Source organism: Rutidosis leptorrhynchoides, chromosome 2, assembly GCF_046630445.1.
Source record: "Rutidosis leptorrhynchoides isolate AG116_Rl617_1_P2 chromosome 2, CSIRO_AGI_Rlap_v1, whole genome shotgun sequence".
Classification (NCBI taxonomy): domain Eukaryota; kingdom Viridiplantae; phylum Streptophyta; class Magnoliopsida; order Asterales; family Asteraceae; genus Rutidosis; species Rutidosis leptorrhynchoides.
The window spans coordinates 120,465,251-120,489,843 of record NC_092334.1 but is presented as its reverse complement, the minus strand read 5'-3'; the positions used below and the strand labels follow the sequence as shown (position 1 = coordinate 120,489,843).

General features: G+C 34.5%; 1 protein-coding gene across 1 annotated transcript; it reads left to right on the top strand.

Annotated features, from left to right (window-relative positions):
* Positions 1 to 339: 339 nt before the first annotated feature.
* Positions 340 to 1,473, top strand: LOC139888208 (uncharacterized mitochondrial protein AtMg00810-like). Its single transcript, XM_071871233.1, has one exon. It carries the CDS (start codon positions 340 to 342, stop codon positions 1,471 to 1,473), a length of 1,134 nt encoding a protein of 377 aa, XP_071727334.1.
* The last annotated feature ends 23,120 nt before the right edge of the window (positions 1,474 to 24,593 follow it).

Below are 24,593 nucleotides of genomic sequence, written 5' to 3'. Positions count from 1 at the left end.
CTTAATTCTCACTTAATACTGTCCTTGGAACGATCTTGGAATTTACCAATATCTATACTGCTACACGATCAGGTACACTGCACGTTAGTGTGTAATCTTTTAGTAACCGGTATTTTTCATTGATAAATAAAATATACACGATATCACACATCAGCGCGTCTAGTAGATGATGAGAGATCACAAACAGTTGGTATTGACTGTAATGAGACCTTTAGTCCAGTTGTCAAACCGGCTACCATTCGGCTAGTGTTAACTATTGCTCTCTCAAAATCATGGCATATCAACCAATTGGATGTAAAAAATACTTTTCTACATGGCTCTCTTGCTGAAACAGTATACATGTACCAACCATATGGTTTTCAAAATTCTACAAAGCCGGAGCACGTTTGTTTACTAACGAAATCTTTATATGGGTTTAAACAAGCGCCTCGTGCATGGTACCAACGTTTTGCCACTTTTGCTTCATCCATTGGTTTCAAACACAACAGTTCGGATCATTCACTTTTTGTCTACACTAATGGAAACGATACTGCCTACTTATTACTATATGTTGACAACATCATACTCCTGACATCCTCCAGCAACTTATGTACCACTCTTATGTCATCATTTGCTCAAGAATTTGCCATGAAAGACTTAGGGTCTCTACACTACTTTTTCGGGATCGCTGTTACCCGAAATGAACATGGGCTATTTCTAAGTAAGGAGAAATATGCTGAAGACATAATCAGTCGTACCAGTATGACAAGTTGCAAAATGATTAAAACATCAGTCGATACAAATGGTAAAATGAGTTCTACAAATGGTCCCTCCTATTCAGACACAACCGAATTCCGAAGCTTAGCTGGTGCACTACAATATTTAACCTTCACCAGACCCGACATCTCTTATGCAGTTCAGCAGATCTGTCTTCACATGCATGATCCGAAGGAATGCCATATGCACGCATTACGTCGCATCATTCGGTATATTCGTGGTACTATCTCTCATGGATTACTAATCATAAAGAGTTGTATATCCTCCTTAGTTTCTTACACAGATGCTGATTGGGGTGGGTGTCCGGATACACGATGCTCAACGTCAGGATATTGCGTTTTCTTTAGAGGAAATTTAGTTTCATGGTCTGCCAAACGCCAACCTATTGTTTCCAGTTCGAGTGCCGAGGCTGAATATCGGGGAGTCGAAACGTTGTATCCGAACCTTGTTGGCTTCGAAATCTTCTATTGGAATTTCATTATCCCGTTTCAAAAGCCAATATTGTTTTTTGTGACAATGTTAGTGCAATCTTTCTTTCTGGAAATCCAGTGCAACATCAGTGCACCAAACACATCGAAATGGATATACATTTTGTTCGTGAAAAAGTTGCAAGAGGGCAAGTACGCATTCTTCATGTCCCGACACGCTTTCAACTCGATGATATCTTTACAAAGGGCTTGCCTAGTGTACTATTTGAAGAATTCGGGAACAGTTTAAACGTCCATTCACTCTCCCGCTCAAACTGAGGGGTTGTATTAGCCGATATATTTTTTCTGTATACACTATCCTTACTTAGTGAAATCTATATATAGCAACTAACCAAAGTCAACGTTTTATGTATAGCAAAGATAGCATATCCCTTATTTGCAGGGCTGTTAGTTAGCAATTGATAGGATATTCTTGTGTATATATACGACATATTCATTGGAATGAAAGGTAAGCAAAATCATTCGACTTACAAGTAACCCGGCTTCGAGACATTTATTTAACATTTTAAAGGTATATAAGAATCTAGTGTAACCAAAGACCAATGAGGTATGTTTATATATATATATATATATATATATATATATATATATATATATATATATATATATATATATATATATATATATAAGTCAAAAGCAATCTCTCTATCCAAAGACTATTGAGAGAGATGATTTTCTATACTCTCGGGGTGTTTCGCTCTGGGTGGAAAAATGACTTCTCTGTGTATTCTAGGTGAAAGTTCAGAACATAGTGAGAATTGAAGATGTGATTGATAGAATGAGACTCAGTTTAAAGAATAACAGATTCAGTATTAGAGAGTTTCGGTAAATTTACATTCCACAGCTTCTTAAACTCAGTTACAATGCAATGACTATCTAATTAGGACTACTAAGGTTCCTTATATAGCCCTCTTCTAAGGAACCATCTAATAAGCTTGTTTCACATTAACACTATACACATTCCGGGGTCCAAACAATCTCCTCCTTAGTGCTAAATGTGAAAATAACAATGTAATCCTATTTGAAACATCTAAAGGAACTTTGTTCCTCTGAAATGAATCTTTGTTTTGAATCCTATGAGCCTCTCATATCTCCTTGTATTCATTCTTGTATTGAGATGACTCTTCAACCTTTTGATAATATATTGGCTATCTTTCTATCTTCCGTTGAATATCATTTACTATTCAGTCTCCTTCTTAAATATTTAAGAACATACACCAACGTTTCATCCGAGTATCTCCTGAAATCTGAGACTCCGATGAAGATCTTTGTGTAGTGAGAGTTAACAAACACGAATCCATATGGACAGTCAATCACTTCAAGTAAGGACATGTATTGTAATCCATCAATCACTTAATTCTGTGGTTTGATTCCAATCTTCTTGTGTCCGGATTCTAATCCCATCTGAAAATCGTGAACGGACATCCATCTCATTGAATTAAGAATAAATTTGTAGACCGCCTTTAAAGCAGTAGCATGATAAATTGTTGCAGATTCATTCAGATCTGTCAAGTAGTTGTAGATAAAGATAATGTCGTTCATCTTTAGCTTTTCAGAATCTGCCTCTGAGAACTGATAGTCCTCATCATCCGTTCTTGTCACATACAAAAGTGGCATCTTCACTCCATCCTTGTTGATCATCAATATTTTATTAATGCTTTTGATCTCCGAACTTCGTTGATTTTGAAGATTCTCTTCATTCTTTAGCTTAAACTTGTTACAAACATTCAGATAAGCATTGAGGTATTATCTTATGATATTTCCATGCACCAAGAACACACATAGAGAGTGCAAGGATGAGATCAGATTCACCATAAATCTTGTAAGCTTGTTGTTCCACGAACGGTGAACGAAGAATTAGCTTCTCTTCATCATCACTTAGTTGATAGTCAGCATCAAGATCAAGAACAATTTCTGATATTTGAAAAGGAACATCAGGATTAGGAGGTGTCGTAGTATCTACTTCGCCATTTGAGAAAATCTCCTTCTCAAAATGTATTCCAAATTCCTCGGTTAGAGCTGTAATGTTGATAAATTGATGTTCATCATATTCATTTACAACACTCTTCCCCTTCAGAATGTCCTCGATTTCATCAAAATTATGATTATCCATACGTGCTGACTTATCCTCCTCTGTCGGTTCTATCGTATCCAAAATCATTAACATTCCTGAGTCACCTTTTCTCTGAGTAACTGATTCATCTAGAAAACTGTCACGTTGAATCTCCTCAACCTTATCATTTTCAGAATCGGAAATATTAACTACATCATCATTTCCCCAATGTTGACTAGAAGAACCAGCTTCATACATTGATCATTGAAAAGTACTAGACCCATAACCATATATATTCTCCTCCTCATGATGATTGTCAGGATCGAAATCGTCATGGTCAGGCATGTAAATTGGTCCAGGTGACTTGCACGGTGAAAGAGGAAACACTACCCTTTCTTGCTTAAGATAAATCATCATTGTCTCACGAACTTCTTTAAGATCTGTTCGTTTAGAAAATTCAGCAAGATATAATGTCTCCAGCTCATTATTAGAGAGATATTGTAAACCATATGCATTCGATGTACGAGAAGGTGACCCAAGTGGTGAAACAACTGTGTAACTAGGTGGAGCAACCACAAATGATGTTAGTGATGTCGATGGAAGTGCTTGATTTGATGTGAGGGCAGGTGAGGAGAAGAGTGTGGTATTATACTTGTATGTAGGCTGATACGTACTACTAGTCAGATTATCCCCTTCTGATGGAGGTTGGTTAATAACTGAAGTTGTAACCGATGAAGACTCTTTCGGGTCACTCGCCTCCATAATATATGTCTCATGGGACTCTGACAGAGTATACGAACTTCCTGTCTTTAAAGTTCTCTTGGGCTCATTAAGATACCTGACTCCCGAAGTCATCAATGTACTATGAGGTGGCACATCTCTTTCAGTTAAGGACTCATCACCCAGACCCTGAGTTTCAAGATCCGGATGAGAAGTGGTTTTAACCAAAGGATCACTTTCTTGAACCAAAGGAACAGTCTGCTGGAAGTCTGATAAATTTCCCGAAGGAATGTCAGGTTGATTCATTTTCATGAGACGCGGCAGATCTCCCTCATCAAGATAAGTCGGACCTCCGGGCCCTGTTGGACTTTGAGGCAATACATCATCACTAGGATGAAGTATATCAAGAGGATTTTCGAGCGATACGCAGGGTGCCTTTTCATGATTTTTCAGCTCCCCTTCGGCCGTTCTGGACTTCAATGATCGAGTTTCCTCAATCGATTGAGTTAACACAAACTTTACTGCAGAGAAAGACTTTACTTCCTTTTGAGATGCCGAAGCACCTTAGATGGTGGGATTTATTCTTAGATCTTGTTTAGGTTGGATGGGCTGATTGGTCTTTTTACTATCCATCCGTTTAGATCTCTTGCCTACCAAAGCTTGCGTTTCATTTAGTGTAGGGCTTACTGTTATTATTGGATGTGATACGGAGATGGGTGAGGGTGACCTTTTTAGCTCTAAGTCTTGGTCCGTATCACCAATGGTTTCAGTAACTGTTGGGCGAAATATAGGAGTCGAAGTCCTAGATCTAGTTACGCATTGTGTAGGCAGAGTCTGAATCATCTCATCAGGTATGTATCGTGTCCTCTTCTTCGTTTGTTCGGGAGATGATTTAGTACTTGATGAATCAGTGTCACTTGCCTCAGGTGTAATTGATAAGGTAGGAGCATTCCTAGTTGGGCTAGGCTCACTGATCCTCATGGGTTGAGCTTGTCGAATAACCCTAGGGCATTTCAGGTTTACCATAAGTGAGGTGTCAGCTTGTCCTGGTTAGACTCTAGGTTCCTCTACAACCTCTGGGGCTGTAACCACAGCTGGTTCAACTTGTTCTTACTGTACCGGGTTCAGAAGAGGTATCCCTACTACCTCAAAATATACACCCATTCTAGCGTCTAAGGGATTTGCTAACCTCACAAACCAATCTGGTATTGGTGTAGTGAATTCATTAACAGATAGCACCGGAGTGCTCATCTTCACCTCCGCAAATCGCACCATCCGCATACCCTGAGTATCTGAAACAGGTATATTGGCATTCCTGCAAGATGTTAGTGCATCATGTATAAAGATACAGAAAAACCTTTCATAAGGAACGTATGAATTCCTTGTTTTATCCACTTGTGCCTGAACCAGATCCCATAAAAGTTCAGCATAGTCTGAATTTTCTACTCTGATGAATGAGTAGAACAACTTCAACATTGGGATTGTCAAGATGTCAGATCCACTGCGTGTTATCAGAAGACACCTATTTATGATCGAGAAGATCACATACCACCTAAAATGTAAATACTTATTTTGAAATTTGGCAGGTGTGACAGAAGTATCTCCACTATATCCCAGCTGAAAGATTGAGTTCATCATGTTCTGAGTAGAAGGAAATACTGGAGCATTGTTTATAAGAGGAAGCTGAAATATCCTCCTGAAGTCATCCTTGGTGATCCTCTTTAAACTATTTACCCCTTTTAGTTCAAACTCAAATCGAGCTGATTCTCCTTGAGGATTAGTAGTAGTGGGTTGTGTAGCCTCAACAAACTTGATTGTTCTATTTAGAAGCCTCAAATCTGTCTCTGGTACACTGACAATATTGCTTAAAGCACCACATAGTTGATGCCTTTCCAAAATAGCTAGCCAGTAATTACCGGGTATGTTGGTCTCAGTGTTAACAAAGTAATTGTTTGCCATTTAGCTATTTGATAAGAATAGAATACCACAATATGTTAACATTAAGCATATATCTCTATTCCTATTTCCTTTGAAGTCCTTTGTATTTTTTCAGTTTATGATTTTTATGAATTTATAAATTATAAAAATTATTTAATCCAAATATTCACAAGTATTTGACAATCATGATATCCAAATTAAACATTCAAACCATTCAAATATTATCATGATTAATCAAATAAGAAAACCAAAAATCTAACAACAGTTAGTCATTTTTCAAACAATGAGCAGATTCGGTAACTATGAAATTTCTCAGATTTGATTACAAAATATACTTTTTTTCACATTTATGAACTAGATCAAGCATGAAAGATTTTCCAAAAATAAAGCAAAATTTAATGCGTGAAGTTTTAAACTGCCAAATACCAGATTCGGTATCAAGAACACGTAACACATTCGGTAACCTCAAACTTCACATATGATATTCTTAACATGTATTTCTAGTCATATACATCTTATGTTCATAACCAGAATCAAACTTAAGCACAAAACAATCAAATAAGCATGAAACATGTTAGAACATATTCGGTAACTGTAGCAAGAACACCTTCAGTATATACTGATGTGACAACCCGGAAATTTCTGACCAAATTTAAACTTAATCTTTTAATGATTCCGACATGATAAGCAAATTCTATTTAACCGAGTCTCAAAATGTTTGAACTATTTTTCATGAATGCATTTACCCTTTGACTATTCCCGAAGATTCACGAACAATTTATTTCTAAATAAATATGTGATTTAATATATATATACCTATATATAAATGTAAGTATATATGATAATTTAAAACAATTACATAGGATTAAACATGTGAATCAAAAAGGTAAGATAAGTGATAAAATAATTATGTTGTAATTTAAAATGAATCTACGTATAATGACATATGAGATCTATGTATAATTATTATATATATTATAATATATATAAACTTAAATAATAAAGAATCAATCAAAGTTACTATATTATATATTATATGATTATTAAATATTACATAATTAATAATATATTATTAACAAATAAAAATATAGTTGTTATAATAAGATTATTATTACTTTCATCATTATTATTAATACTAATATTAATATTAATAATTAATATCAATATTAGTTATACTATTATAGATAATATATGGGTATGAAATTTAATGCATTAAATTTGTTATCTGTACTAATAATATTATTACTCTCATTACTATTATTAGAATAGATATTTAATATAAATATCAGTGTTATTATTATTATGTAAAATACATAAATATGAAATTTGATACAACTGTTTTGTTATATTATTATAATTAGTATTATTGTAGTTAGTATTATTATTATTAATAATAATATTATTAAAATGGTTATATTAAATATTATTAAGATAATATAGTTATTGAATCAATCATGTATTAGTTCATATATCCCTTTCCACTTTATATTTTTTCTTCTTTACTTCTGTACGTCTGTGACGGCATTAACACATCAACCCTACAACAATAAAATAAATCATCTACCTATTTCCTTTCTCAACTTGATATCTTATTAAAGTATCACTATATTTGTTTTGTGGATAACCACATATACGATATACAAATGAATACACTTACGATTAAAAATCATCATTTTTATTTAAAATTATTATTTTCATTATATTAATTACTTGTATCATTATCGTTAAAGTTATTATTATTATCTTTATCAATGTTATTATTATTAATATAATTATAATTATCATTAATGTTATTTTTATTAATAATATTAATGGTATTATATTTTTTTTATATAAAAGTTTATCCGTATAAGTTAGATACAAAAACTGATATATCACATCTTTACCATTATTTGTTTCATTTAATTATTGCTGCTCGTGATTTCTGTCTTTCTATTTCGCCTGTGACTACACCCAACATTTGCAACATCACCATGATTTCTGCTAAAATCATTCAAAACAGCCATCTTATAACTATATCCTAATACTCTACTGCGAAGGGATGAAGTCAATCAGAGTATTTTTTTTATTTTTTTTCTTTTGCTCTCCATGAACGGTTTGTTCAAGAACACCAAATTCGAATAAATTACCAAAATCTATTATTGCAAAGCTGTTATAAATCATCTTGTGAAACTTTCTGTAATTTTTCAAGCCTTAATTTCTCAAATTGATTGATAATTGTGGAGTCAAAGTTTTAAAACAAAAAGTCAACACTTTTGTTCTTGAAGAAATTCAAGCTTATAGTTATGTTTCAACTTTAATTAACGATTCCAATAGTTTATAGGATGGATTTACAATGTACTTCATGTTCTAATCGAAGCCTAATACGTTCTAAAAAAATCAAGTTTAATTTTTTCTTCTTCTTCTTTAACCGACAGCATCAGCGTTTTTTATTTTTTATTTTTGTTTTGTTTTTTATTTAACTAAATTAATCAACTCAGATTATTTATAAATTAATTTCACGTCCTAAAGCAATTATGTAATTCGAAGTTGATTTGGCCATGGGTTGATTATGTCTTGAAAAGAAGAAGAAAGGAAATGAAACAGAAGGAACGTTATATGCTTATTGATTGGGTTTAAGTTCAGAAAAACTTAAATAGGCGAATGGTTTAGAGTGTTTGTGAGTGAGCGGGAGGTCGGGGGTTCGAGTCTGGTTCATGGTAATTTTTTTAGGAAAGCTTTTTGAGGTTGTTCTCTTTATCAAAATTATTATTATTATTATTATTATTATTATTATTATTATTATTATTATTATTATTATTATTATTATTATTATTATTATTATTATTATTATTATTATTATTATTATTATTATTATTATTGTTGTTGTTGTTGTTGTTGTTGTTATTATTATTGTTGTTATTGTTATGTTAGTTATTATTATTATGATTTTTATTATTATCCTTATTTTAGTTTACATTATTAAAAATCAAAATAAGTAATATGAGTATTATTAATATTATTATATCTAGCATTAACCTATGTATTAGAATTAAAGTTATTATTATCATTATCATTACTATTACTATCATTATTATAATTATTAGTAAAATCATAATTTTTAGTATTATTATGATTATTATTATTAATAAAACCATTAGCATCATTATTATTACAAACTATCATTATCATTTTTATTATTAGTATTATCATTAAATAAGTTATTATTATTATTAGTAAATCATTAATATCAAAACTATCATTTTAACAAATAAATATTTTGTACATTAAATATACTTATTACATATACTAGAATTATATTAATATTTCATATGTCTATATATAAATAAATATTAACATTACTATATAAATACTTACATATAACAAACTAATGATATATATTTTTAAAAAATATAATACTAATCACATATATATATATATATATTAATATAACTAAATGTATAGATATTAATCATTTTAAAAATATATATAAAATAAATATATATAACATATAATTCAAGATATAATATAAGTATATGTTTTTAAATAGAACTTAGTATAAATTCTATATAACTAAAAATATATGAATAATATATACTAATAAATGAAATTATGTGATTTTCATTATATGTTTTAATAGATATATAAATGATATAGGTTCGTGAATCCGAGACCAACCTTGCATTGTTCAGTTTCGTCATATGTATTTTTACTACAAAATATAGTATTGTGAGTTTCATTACTCCCCTTTTAAATGCTTTTGCAATATATATTTTTGGGACTGAGAATACATGCGCTTTTATAAATGTTTTACGAATTAGACACAAGTAATCGAAACTACATTATATGGTTGAATGATCGAAGCTGAAAATGCCCCTTTTTGTTTGGGCCTAACAAACCCCATCCATGGTTGCGGATTCTTTAGTACTTCGATGTTGTTTTTATCATGTCCGATGGATGTCCCGGAATGATAGGGGAAATTCTTATATGCATCTTGTTAATGTCGGTTACCAGGTGTTCAATCCATATGAATGATTTTTGTCTCTATGCATGGGATGTATATTTATGAGAAATGAAAATAAAAATCTTGTCGTCTATTAAAATGATGGAAATGATTATTTATGTTAAACTAATGAACTCACCAACCTTTTGGTTGACACTTTAAAGCATGTTTATTCTCAGGTATAAAAGAAATCTTCCGCTGTGCATTTGCTCATTTTAGAGATATTACTTGGAGTCATTCATGACATATTTCAAAAGACGTTGCATTCGAGTCGTTGAATTCATCAAGATTATTATTAAGTCAATTATAGTTGTATATATTATGAAATGGTATGCATGCCGTCAACTTTCGATGAAATGAAAGTTTGTCTTTTAAAAACGAATGCAATGTTTGTATAATGTATCATATAGAGGTCAAGTACCTCGCGATGTAACCAAATGTAATGTATTCGTCCAGATGGATTAGGACGGGTCTTTACAACTGAATACATTAAACACAAATTAATCATGCAATCTAAGTCATTTCTATGGTAGATCAACTTATCATACATCAAATAGACTTTAAATAACATCAATCAACCAAATGAATCTGTTTTAATCGAAGATTTAAAGTTTTAAACTTCAGATTCAGTTTACTGTTTTTCTATCAAACATTAAGATTGAGTGAATTTTGAACACTTTTGAGACTTACCGAATATGTACTGTTTTGGTTGTTAGATTCGCTATTATGCTAAAAATAGCATTTATTCATGAAAAATTCAAATTTTTTTTGATTTTAAGCATTTCAAAATTTTTATGAATTTTCTAAAGACAAGATTTGTACTTATAAAATTTTGAATTATGAACAAAGCACAAATCTTCAGTGATACCAATTGTTAATACGTGTTGCATACTGAGATGTATATAAGCCAAAGTGAATTTTATCAAATAAAACACAAGCTTTTATGAACCCACTTTTGAAAATCAATTTTCTTTTTCATATTCTCCCTTTCTCCCCCTCAAAATTTGATATACTGTTAAGTAAGTCACCATTTTGATCATCCCATAAGAAAATTTAATAACTCCCCTTTGAAACAAGATATCAATCAGTTACCTCTCCCTATCGTAACTAATGAAATATAAGCACAGGGAGTTAACATGAAAGCAAAAGCTCCCCCTAGAAAGATAGTATCTAAAGCATTCAGTTCAGTTGCTCCCCCTAGAAAGAAAATACTCCCCCTAAACACAAGATCTCGGGAATAAGTACCAATGGAACTAAGAAAATTAAGCACTATACTCCACCATGCCTATTTGTTGAATCATGAACTTTAGCCTAAATTCATCTAAAGCTTTAGTGAACATGTCCACTAACTACACTTTTGTAGGCACGGAGTATAATTCTACATCTCCTTTTTCTACATGATCCTTGATAATATAATAACGAATATCTATGTGTTTAGTCTTAGAATGCTGGATCGGGTTGCTAGTAATTGCAATTACACTTTATGAATCACATTATATCAGGGTCTTAGTGATCTTAAAGCCATAGTCTAATAGTTGAGTTTGCATCCACAAAACTTGAGAACAACAGTGAGCTGCAGCAATATACTCAGACTCAGCTGTTGACAATGAAACACGGTTTTGTTTCTTGGATGACAAACCAACTAACTGATTCCCCAAAATCTGAATTGATCCAGATGTGCTCTTTCTATCAACACAGCAACCGCTATGATCCGCATCCGTATAAGCAGTGAGATTGAAATCATATCCATGAGGATACCAGATTCCAAGGTTAGGTGTACCTTTTAGGTACTTAAAAATTCTAACCACCGCTTTGGAATGTGATTTCTTAGGGTTGGACCGAAAGCGGGCACAGACAGTTACAACAATTATAATATCTGGTCTACTCGCAGTCAAGTACATTAAAGAGCCAACCATGCTTCGATAAAGAGTTATATCAAAGGGTTTCCCATTTTCATCAGCGTTTAACAAAGTCCTTATTGGGGTTGACATTGTTCTCAAACCAGTCATTTTAAAATGTTTTAGCATGTCGTTAATGTATTTTGTTTGACTGATAAAAATGTCATTTTGTAATTGTTTGACTTCGAACCCCGAGAAGAAATTGAGCTGGTCAAGCATGCTCATTTTGAATTTGTTGGCCATAAGGTCACCAAATTCTTTGCATAAGGCCGGAGACGTGGAACCAAAAATAATATCATCAACGTAAATTTGGACCAAGAGAATGTGACCGTGGTTTTTACGGATGAAGAGCGTTGTATCAATTGTTCCACGAGAGAAGCTATTTTCCATCAAATACTTTGTCAAGGTCTCGTACCATGCACGCGGTACTTGCTTTAGACCATACAAAGCTTTCTCCAAGTAGTAGACGTGGTTTAGAGTAATAGAGTCGACAAAGCCTTCTGGTTGATCAACGTAAACTTCCTCTTAACGAGTACCATTCAGAAAAGCAGTTTTGACATCCATTTGAAATACCGTGAACATCATATGAGAAGCATAAGCAAGAAAAAGACGAATAACCTCAATCCTTGCAACCGAAGCAAATGTTTCATCGTAATCAATACCCTCTTATTGACGACATCCCTTGGCCATAAGACGTGACTTATTTCTAACCACAAACCCATCAGAATCTTTCTTATTCTTGAAAATCTATTTAACCCCGATTGGTCGTTGACCCGCTGGTCTTGGAACTAATCGCCAAACTTTCAAACGTTCAAATTGACCTATCTCTTCTTGCATTGATATCACCAGTTTGGATCAAGTAAATATTGGGCAACCGAAGTTTTTTCAATTTTACTAAGAAAGGCAGTATATAAACACATATTTCGAGTAGCCCTTCGAGTTGAAACTGGAGCAGTAGCATCACTAATGATAAGATCAATTGGGTGACTTTTAGTCCATCGGTTGGTATGTGGAAGAGGTCATGTATCAATGGTATCCATTGAAACATCAACCATTATTGACGTTGAGCCATGATCCTCTTGTTCAGATCTAACATTGTCTAATGGGTCTGTTTGAGTTTCCAGAGAAATAACTGAAATAGAATCGAGTGATGTATCTTGAACCAGATCAAGAGTATCATCAGGAGGTGGGAGGGAGGATGAAGAAGCTACAAGTGAATTAGTTGGTGTCGTATCTTCATCATAGAGACTTGGTTGTGTCACCACAGTAATTGATTGTGTTGGTGTTTCCAGTACGACATGAACTTCTGAGTTCCGTTGAGGAGAGTAAAGAGTATCAAACAAGATATCCAGATCCTCTGTAGATACCGTAGGAACACCCTTCTTCGAGAAAATTGAGTTATGTGTGGAAGAAGTAGTAGCTAGGTTAGGATCGGGTTTTGAACTGAGTTGTTCAAAAACCATTCCCGATAACTCATCAAAAACAAACATTAATACTTTCCTTGATTGTCTTTGTTCTTTTGTGACAAACATGATAAGCAACTTTGTTTGACGAGTAACCGAGAAATATGGCATGATTGCCATGAGCATCAAACTTTCTGAGGCTGTCAAAGTCATTAAGAACATAACATATACAACTAAATACACAAAAATATTTAACGTTCGGACGTCTACCATATAGCAACTCGTAAGGATTTTTATCAAAATGGTTGTTTATGATACAATGATTTTGGGTATAACATGCAGTTGAAATGGCCTGCCCCCACATTTTTGGAGGTAGTTTGGAGTAGGCAATCATCGTTCGAGCTGCCTCGCACAACGTATGATTACATCGTTCGACTACTCCATTCTGTTGGGGGGTTCTTGGAGCAGAGAACTAATGTTCAATGCCTTGGTCTTTCCAATAACTATCAAGCACGTCATTCTTAAATTCAGTCCCATTATCAGTTCTGATGCTCTTAACATGTTTGTTAAAAGAGCGTTGAGTTTTCTTGATGAACTCAATGATAATGGCGGGGGTTTCAGATTTGGTTCGCAAAAGAAAAAATCCATGTAAATCGAGTATAGTCATCTACAATGACAAGCACATGTTTCCGGCCAAAGAGGCTAGAAACCCTCATGGGTCCACATAAGTCCATATGCAATAATTGCAAAGACGTTGAAGTACTTGGGACTTACTTAAGCGGATGATAAGTCCGTTTAAGTTTATCCATTGCACATGATATACACACATGATGCTTATCATATTGAAAGCTAGGAATACCATCAACCAAGTCTTTAGAGATAAGTCGATTGATTCCCTTATAATTTAGGTGTGACATTCGGTGATGCCATACCATGAATTTTCTTTTGTTGAACGTGTAACCAAACACAAGTTACCATGTGTTGGCGCATCATTGAGGTCAATAGTGTATAGTGAAGCACAATGTTTACCAACAAGGAGATCATTCCCATAGGTGGATTGCACTGAGCATTGACGATGTTTGAATAGAACTTTGAGATCTCCATCACAAAATTGACTGACACTAAACAGAATACAACCCAGACCTTTAACGTATGAGACCCGTTTGATTGTTATGTCATTTTCACATAATCTCTATAACTCATTATCGCCGCAATCTCATCATTTCCAAATGTAACCGTTCCTAGGAATTTGTCAATGAAATTGACAAGCAATGATTTATCGCCCGTCATGTGTTGAGAACAACCAGAGTAGATGTACCAAACACAAACGTCGAATCCCTGTAAACGTTAATTTTCCTAGAGTTTAGGTACCCAAAGTTTCTTGGGTCCTCTACGGTTAGTACGAGCAACAAACTTTGGATCACAAATATATGTAACATGTAATGCATCATGCAATTTAGACGTTAAAGCATCGTTGAAAAGCACATTACATGTAGCATCATAAGCAATCTCAAGTTTTACATGATCATCAGAAGTCTTAACACACAATTTATTCCAAGTAGATTTTTTGTTCACAGAAGAAAAATGAAATACATGAGATGATTTCCTTGGTCAACTAGCAGATTTCTTGATTTTGGTTGCTACTTTCTTAGTCTTGGACTTAGGAACCTATACAGACTTGTAATTCAAATTTGGATTATAACATGTGACACGAAACACACCTTTGTTAGTTAGACATCCAAAATTTTCAGTTGACATGGGAGATGATTGACTTTGCAAAATTTCTATTTTCATTTTATGTTCCTTTGCATCATACTCACTCAAATCAGGTTTTGGACTCACATGTTGTTTTGAAGACTTCACTGGTTTCTTTAAAATACTTTCCTTTGTATGTTTTGACATTAACATCATAGGAATTTTTTTAGTAGAATAAGAACCATCTGGATGATGAACCTTCTTATCAATAAATTACTTTGAAAGTGCAACGGTTAAAACACTTTTCTCAAATTGAGAACGTAGAGGATTTTTAAGAATGGTAATGGGTTTCGAAGCATTAGATTGTGTTTTCCCCTTAACCTTCTTATCAATCCCACAAGCACACTCAGAAACTTTCTTCACACAAGTAGAAGTCATATGTGGTGTGTGTGCATTTGAAGAATCATGCTTTTGTGTGTTAGCCTACCGTAGTAGAACTATCATATGATTTAAACTTTGAATCTCAAGACACAAGTCCTCAGTAGAAACTACAACTTCACCTTCCCTAAAAGCATAAGTACATTCTTTCCTAGGAAGTGGTGGAAGTATATCACAGATGTTAAGCATTTGTTTCAAAGATTGACATCTAAGTTGCAATTCAACATTTTCTTTTTCAAGTTTATCAACTAGATGATTCAAATCTATCTTTTCAGGCTTCTTTTCATTTGGTTCTACCTTAGGTTCAAATTTTAATTCTACCTTAGGTGCTACCTTTTCATCCAAAGCCTTGTGACCTAGTGATTTTGACTTTCCAAGTTTCAACTTGTTGTCAATTTTGTCTAATTTAGTTGCAAACTTGTTGGTTAAGTCATTTAATTCATGTGCTAGGTCTTCAACGATTTTAACTTTAGAATTAGAACATGCATTTAAGGCTGGTAGAGTTGGTTTCGCTTCATTAGCAAGTATCACGCTCGAACTAGGGTTGCCAAAAACTTCCTTTCCTAATATCAAGATGTATTTCTCTAGCATGAGTGTAGGAATATAAACCAATCTATGTGAAGGCACATAATCAGCATTTTGCATATTCCGTTCATGTTCGACTAGCTCATGTAAGAAACTAAGATGTGATTTACACATTTTAGCATTAATATTTTCATACATCAATTTGATTTGATAATATTTCTTAAATGAACGATCAGCAATAAAATTATCAAAATCAGCATCAGATGAATGCACAAAATGATATGGTAAACCAGCTTGAAAATAATCAGAATGACATAATCCAGGAATCTTTTTGAAAATATTATCTAACGTCTTGGAATCTTCAAACCCAACCCCCCACTTATCACCATGAATTGTTTTTGGTCTATTCATAAAGATTGTTTGCTTTGAAAGTTCCATATTAATGATAGCTTTTGATTGCTCTGTTCGATAGAGTTTTCCCTCATATCTCGCAAGTTGAGCTTTCATTTGCAGAGAATCTTTAGTGAATAGTGAAATTTCAGATTTCTTTTTAATTATGGTTTCTTCCACTTGAATAATTTTTTTGTTTAACTTTGAAATAGTGGGTTCATGTTGTTCTTTAAGGTTGGAAAGATCTTTTTCTAAGAATTGGACTTTCTCCGCAAGACGTTCGGATTTCAAACGATAATCCATTCTTTCAATCTTAATTGGAAGTATTGACTTTTTGAGTTCTTCCAACTCAGTGTCCATGGAGCTGAGTTGGGTTCTCAATCGATTCACTTCCGATTGTGAATTGGATGATGAAGAAGATTTAGTCTCATTTAGTTTGATTTTCTCTTTCAAAACTTTGTTTTCAGATTTTAAACCTTTTACCTCTTTTGACATTAAGACTAAATTCTTCATCATGTCATTTTGAATTTTCACAAAATCAGTTGGGATTTCGGTGAATTGTACCTCATCATCATCAGATGTTGAGTCACAGTTTTCCATTGCTTCCTTTGCTTTGATTAGCTTGATCACCTTACAGACATTAGCATGTTCCACCTCAGATTCTAAATTATCCGTCCAATTAAACCAAGTATCATCAACCGGTTTGAGCTCTCTCCCAATTTCCATAACCTTTGCCATCAACATTTTCTTCTTGTAGTAAGCTGCATCCTTCTTCTTAGGCATTTTGTACGCACGGGAGAAATGGCCAGCTTTGCCACACTTATAGAAAATTGAATCATCTTTCTTGGAATCATCAGCATGTTGTTGCTTTGAGGAATCAGATTTTTTGTAGTAGGAGGAAGAAGATGAATTCTTACGTTGGTTGCTTGACTTGCCTTTAAACTTGTACTTGTTCAAAGCTTTGGTGAATGATGTGCGAAACGTGCTATATGAATTGTTGTATGAAATATTATGGAAAAATACCGATTAAAGATTGTTACACACTAACGGGCAGTGTACCCGATCGTGTAGTAGTATAGTAAATGATAAATTCCGTGTATCGTTCCAAAGACGGTTGTATTAGTCAAACTAGAATTAGAAACTATATTATGATTAACTAAGTAAATGAAACTTAAAGGTACAAGATATTATGTTTTTATGGCTATTTAACGATTAACCAAATCAGAGAAGATTAAAAGTAAAAACAATATTTTTGGTCTTTTAAATTTATATAATGAAAACAAGTGCAAAGAAAGCAAATAAGATAGTTTGATTTAGATAAAAAAACGAAATGTTCATCTAGATCTTTCCCCTCGGTATTGGATGTAAGTTTTGATATTAAAACCCGATTGAATGATTATGTGTGTAAGTTATCTAATAGGTTCATCAAGAGTTCTCTTAAGTAAACACGCAAACACAATTACAAGATTAAGGGTTCCCTTTTCACTATAGTTCTTGTATTTGTAATCGGATAAATTAACTAGTTCTATGGCTTGAAACTTGACTTCTATGTTCATAGTTATCAATAATTGTACAAACGTTCGTTGCATACAATTCATCCCTATATCATCTAACCAATTGAATCTAATTTACCCCCTTGGTCTGGTTTAGTAAACAATTAATCTAAGACAAGCTGATTGTAAATCAATATGATAAATTAACAAGAGTTCTCTTTATCAACAACATATCAATTAACTAGTTACAAATGATTTTTAACATCAATAAGCATGTTCTTGAATCAAACTTAAAACTATCACACAAAATACATTCAATCCATAAGATTACCTCCAATACCTCAGTTATTAATCTAGACAAACATTATAGAGTTTAGCCAATAATCATATTAACAAACAACAGAGCAATCAAGTGATAAGTGGAATTCATTGTTAAGAACAAGAAATCAACCTATTAGAGAATGAATCTTGAATGGAGAAGGTGTTGAATCTTGATTCTTGGATGTTAAACCTCTTCAAAGACCTTGGAGTTCTCCAAAATAGCTCCTAAAATCGTCTTCTAACTCCTATGGTTCGTGTATGTAAACTGGTCTCTCAATCATTCATTTTTAAAGTGGTTAAAGTGGCCCAAAAAGTCAAAAGTAGGCTGAAACCTACCACTGGACAGCGTCCCAAATCCTGGACGGCGTCCAGTTGTAAAGAACTGGACAGCGTCCCACTTGCTTGGATGGCGTCCCGTTGTGAAGCTCTGGACGGTGTCCAGATTTCTGGACGGCGTCCAGATGAACTAAGGATTACTGTCTCATTTTTCTTTCATATCCTTTAATTTGGACGGAGTCCCAATAATTTTGGACGGAGTCCAACATATCTGAAGCCTTGTTTTATCATTTTAAAGCGCTAATTTGACCATAACTTGTGTCGGAATCAACCATTATGATATCACAACTCATATAATGGTCATAATTCATCAAAATTCTTTATAAACCACTTTTCGATACAATTCACATACCTTCATGCATTACTTGTAAAAACCGCCTTAACTATTCTTGATTCGAGAGTATTTCTCACGATATTACGAGAGATATATATGATGTAATTTAGCAATATCAAAACACCCCACACTTAAACCTTGCTTGTCCTCAAGCAAATCTATCTTACAAAGTAGAACAATATCAAACACACTTACACAACATAGAGTACACACATCACACAAATCATTCGAAGCACACGAAATACACACGTTTATTTGAAACGCAACTCACGCTATATGAAACATACGCTTTAAGTACAACACACCTATATTGAAATCACACTCACGCTATATACACAATGAGAACACACGCACACATTTTTGGGAGATTAGAGCCAAGTAACCGAAAAATTTGATCTTACGGAAATCAGGATCTTATGAAAATGTTTTATGTTTTTGAAAATGTAGTGCTAGTTTTTACACTAGGCACGTTTTCCGATTTTGTCGGATTTTCTGAATTTTGAAAAATGAGTGCGGGTTTCCCGCTATTGGTCAAGCCAATCCCTCCCACAGTACCTAACATCACGAGATGTTGGTAAAAAAATAATGTGCATAGGAGGATACACATTACGTCCGGATATCATTGATAATCATGAGGTAATCATCTAATCCGTTAAATCAATCATGAAGATTGAGGTTCATCAGTCTTAAAAGCTGATATTTTACCTTTCCGGAGGTTATCTACCGAGGATTTGATCAATCACATATATTTTGTGTACCATGGTGCGCTCCCCATTTGACAAGACAGATCTCCCTCATCGAGATAAGTCTGAATACCAGTTTCCCTGTTTGATGTTGAGGCCTGGTAGATTTCCAGTCGATGTTAGCAATGACTTTTCAAGATTTTTCGTCACCCTACAACTGGTCTGGACTACAACTTCTGAAATAAATCAGCAAGTGTGTCGATTGGGAGACTTTACTCCTATGGGTTATACAAAGTGGTCGAGCGCATGCATTGCCCTAGTTCTGAACAATGAAGACCGCCCTTAGGTTTTTTGATCTGGCACGAGGTCCGGTTTTTGACCAAGCTATGCAATCACCGCTCTCTCACGGTTTACACTCGTTTTGGTACAAGTGACCTACAAGTTAGCTTTACTAAACTAGTAGGATTTTCATCCAAATAATTGAATGATAGTGCAACTTCAAAGACTATTAATAATTTAAAACATAACTCAACATTTCTTTTCTAGTTTTTAGAACACAATGTATGTAACATGGTTTTTGGACAATTTTCGTTTCTTAGGCTACCTGAAAATTTGAAAATTTTAATCATAAACACCTTAATTTTTTTTTAAAACGAATTCCCGATAAATTTCTATCTCCCACCCCACACTTGAGATCATGCAAGGCCCTCATTGCATGAAATCAGAAAAAGGATTAAATTTAGAGGGCAAAGTGATAGGGTGATTGTAGAAATTTTAAAAATTTTAACCTGTAAATCGTGGAACATGTAGATGGATGCCGCTGAACTTACTGCCAGCATAAGAGCATCGTCCACTCCGCAATTAGCATCAAACATGCATCATAATATCAAATATTGCTGAACTTAATGCCAGTCTTTGAAGTTCAATCACGCTGCACAAAATAACAAACCAAACAAATAATACTAAAAATAATGGTGTTTCTACAACCACAACCATTTTCAAATTAGTTAATATTACAAACCAAACATTGTTTAAAAATACACCACAAGAAATAAATAGATAGTCTCAAGGTAATGTAACAAAATGATAATAGGCACGCATGCCTTCAGTTATCGTATGGCCAAAAGTAATTTCCTGATCCATCTCTGCCTTGGCTTCCCTGCGGGTATTTCTGCTCAAACCTGTTCCTGGCATCCTGCATCGCAACGTTAGAATCATAAATTGGGTAATGAGAAGGTGGGTTTTGAGGATCAGTGTAGTATGTGGGTGTCAGGCGTGTTGTCCCATAGTACTGGTCGGAGTTGGAATAAAATAACTCGGTGTTATGGTTATTCCAATCAATACCATAACTGTTCCACCCCTGATCATGTACTTGAGCAATCTGGCGTTGCTCCATTCTCTGCTGAGTTTCCCACATACAATCATTATGAGTCCTCTGCTCATTCAGACTCAACCTTATGTTTTTCACACTATTAACCAAATTATCCCAACTAGTTTGGGATGGGTTCCAAGGCCCTTGATCATGAACATTAGTTTGAGCTTCCATTTCTGCTTCCTCTTCCTCTTGTTGTTCCTGTTGAACATTTACTCCACTACCACTTGCTCCACCTGTGACGAAAGGCACTAAACGCCTATTTCCGTCGTACATAAGAATCTCAGCATTTACATAAGAAACTTTCTTTATAGCTTTCATGGAGTGATCACACTCCATCAATCGGCTGAAATCTATGTTAAAGTGACGAGCAATCCTCGTGATATAGTGACCCAAGAAGAGGCTTTTCTCTCCGTGTCTCGTTGGCTATGGCTAGAAAATAGTTGCCTATCATCCCCAGAATATCCGTATAGCAACCCCATTTTATTTGATCCATTATCCATAGATCCAACGTTTTAACCTTTTCATTTCCCTCGACTCTCGCATTGAAAGTGCATGCGATAAGTCGATGAAGAAGTCTATCATCGGGGCTTGTAATTTCATTATACCGGTGCCTACTTGATTTAAATGGCCTAGATGCATTCGGCCCACAAATTCTTCGCCAAAAACCTATCTCATTAAAGGGAACTCTACCATGGTAATCGGAAGTTGTCAAGTAAATTCTCAATTGGTTGTCGTTAAGCTCCTCGAAAATGCCCAACACTCTACACAAACCAAATCTGCTTAACCCTCTATCTACACCCCCTAGTCGAAACCGAAGAAATTCATTTGACAAAGGATCACGCACGTTATCAAACCTTAAAGTTGAGTAAAATTCCTTTAATAACACCGGATAAATTTGTTCGCGGATGCTAAAAACGTGCTCCCATGCGTAGGAAATGATCATATCGTAGGGAATGGCTAATAGGCGGGAAACATGGTTGTGCAAACCCGCCTCATCCAATGGGGCCCAAATAAAATACCACGTGGCATTTATTGGCCTACTGTTTATCCTATTAAAAGTCGCTGCTTAATCTTCGTCGTTCTGAATTTGTCTTAACCAAACTTGAGGATCATTTAGGTCATCCTCTTCTTCTTCGGAAGATGATGTATAATGTTGTTGTGGTGGTGGTGGAACGTTTCTTGATGTTCTGCCTCTTTTCGGTTGTCCACCTCGGCTAGATTGTCCCTGCAAAACACAATAACACCAAACCAAAAGAATATAGAAACCGTTGTGTTAGTGTTAGCTAAAAACATAACCGAGTAGCAAAGGAAATTAGTCATTCCATTCAAAGTTCATAAGCATTGTGATTCATATAAGCAAAAGCATATGTTTTCAAAATATTTAATCAAAGTCAACCAAAGTCAACATAAGCTCACAAATACACTTTCAAAAATATGGATCGCAAAATTCACAATTAAGCATCAACTTAGGACTCAAGCATGTTGCGTTCATAAATCTAGGTCATAACATGTAGAACTTGTATGCAAATTATATCCATTACAATCATAGCACAAGTATCACAATTTAGTTCAAAATGACCATTATCTTTCCATAACGCAAATACATTATAGCATGCCATACCATCAATCCACTTCAATAGGCCTAAACATGTGAAAATCAAGCATACATCTTTCATAAGAACATTACAATTCAAAGCATTCTAGAAATTCAAGAAAATTCAATTTACGACCCGACCAAATTGACATCTACAACACCAATAACATATTAAGCATTCACAATCTTCATAAACATCACAAACAAGCCAACAAGTCTAAAGTAAAGGCCCTAATTTCAGATTTAATCACTACAAACCCTAGATTCACGAACACACCCATTAAACATGTAATTATTGCAAAATCAAGACATAATGGGTAATTAAACAACTAAGGCATGTTAATCTAAGAAAAAAACATTCAAATCAAACACCCCACACTTATCTTTCACCAAATCATACATATAATCATTCAAATCAAGTAATCAAGAAAGAAAAGTGTGAAAAGGGAGTAGCAATACCCTAGAAACCATGATTCAAGCTTGGATTTGAAGGAAGAAATCACGAAATTGAAAAAAGAAATTAGGATTTTTGAGAGTTGGTTCGTTTTTGGGAGAGAAAAATAGAGAGGAGTGTGTTTGGTGGTTGAAAATTAGGGTGGATAAGAACTAAAACGTGTTTATTTTTTTCTAGGTCAGGAATCTGGACGGCGTCCAAACTTCGGGACGGCGTCCCATTGTTAAGCAATGGATGTCATCCAAATTTCGGGACAGCGTCCCATCGTTAAGAACCGGACGGCGTCCAAAATTTAGGACGGCGTTCATATGAACTAAGGATTACTGACCTGTTTTTTAGAAAACTCTTTGTATTTGGACGGCGTTCAATGAATTTTGGACGGCGTCCTACTGGTCTGGTGGCTCAAAATTTTAATAAAACTCATAAAAATTCCCATTTTTAACACACAAAAGTTCATATCACCATCATAGATCATTTTGTACATTAAAAACAATCACACTAATCATAAAATACTCAATTCAAACTATTTACACGCGTGAACTTTCTTTAACGAGTCGTTCACCCAACTCGTCCCCATTTTGATTTAAACTTTGTTCTCGAAGTTGAGGTTAACCTCGTCTTCAATTTCCAGTGGACCATCGACATAGTGTTTAACCCGGTGGCCATTTACTTTAAAAATGTCGCCCTTCCAGTTCACCACTTCAATCATACCACAAGGGTAAACTCTTCTAACAACAAATGGTTCCGACCATCGAGACTTGAGTTTTCCTGGTGATAACTTGAAACGGGCATTGTAAACAAGGACACGATCTCCTTCCATGAATTCATTTGGATTTTTCAATCGCTTATCGTGCCATTGTTTGGTCTTTTCTTTATAAATTAGAGAGTTATCATAGGCTTCAAGCCTCAACTCGTCTAATTCATTCAATTGGGTCAAACGTAATCGACCCGCCTCTTTGTAATACAAATTACATGCCCTTAGCGCCCAATGCTCTTTGTGTTCAATCTCCAAAGGGAGATGGCATGCTTTCCCGTATACCATTCGGAAAGGAGTGGTTCCAATAGGTGTTTTGTAGGCCGTGCGAAAAGCCCACAATGCATCGTTTAACTTAACAGACCACTCTTTTGGATTTGCACCAACGGTCTTTTCAAGTATGCGTTTTAAAGATCGATTGGTATTCTCCACCTGCCCACTTATTTGGGGATGATAAGATGTTGAAATTTTATGGATCACTCCATATCTTTTCAACACCTTTTCTAATTGCTTATTGCAAAAGTGGGTGCCTCGGTCACTGATAAGGGCTTTTGTTGTGCCAAAACTTGAGAAAAGTTCCATCAAAAAGGTTACTACAACTCGGCCATCATTTGTTGGGAGAGGTTTTGCCTCCGCCCATTTTGAAACATAGTCTATGGTAACAAGTATGTAAAGATAAGAATGAGACTTCGAAAAGGGCCCCATAAAGTCAATTCCCCACACATCGAACACCTCACATACTTGGATGCTTTGTTGAGGTATTTCATTCCGTTTAGTGATTTGACCGGCCCGTTGGCAGGCATCACAAGCCTTATAAACAGTGTAGGCATCTTTGAATATTGTAGGCCAATAGAAGCCGGCCTCGTAAACTTTCCTCCCCGTGATTTGGGGACCAAAGTGCCCACCCGTTGGACCAAGGTGACAATCAAGAAGAATTTGACTGCATTCATTCCCCGAAATGCA

Bases quoted from the DNA above. Each gene is read 5' to 3' on its own strand.
- LOC139888208 (XM_071871233.1), top strand. From the start codon at position 340: ATGTACCAACCATATGGTTTTCAAAATTCTACAAAGCCGGAGCACGTT.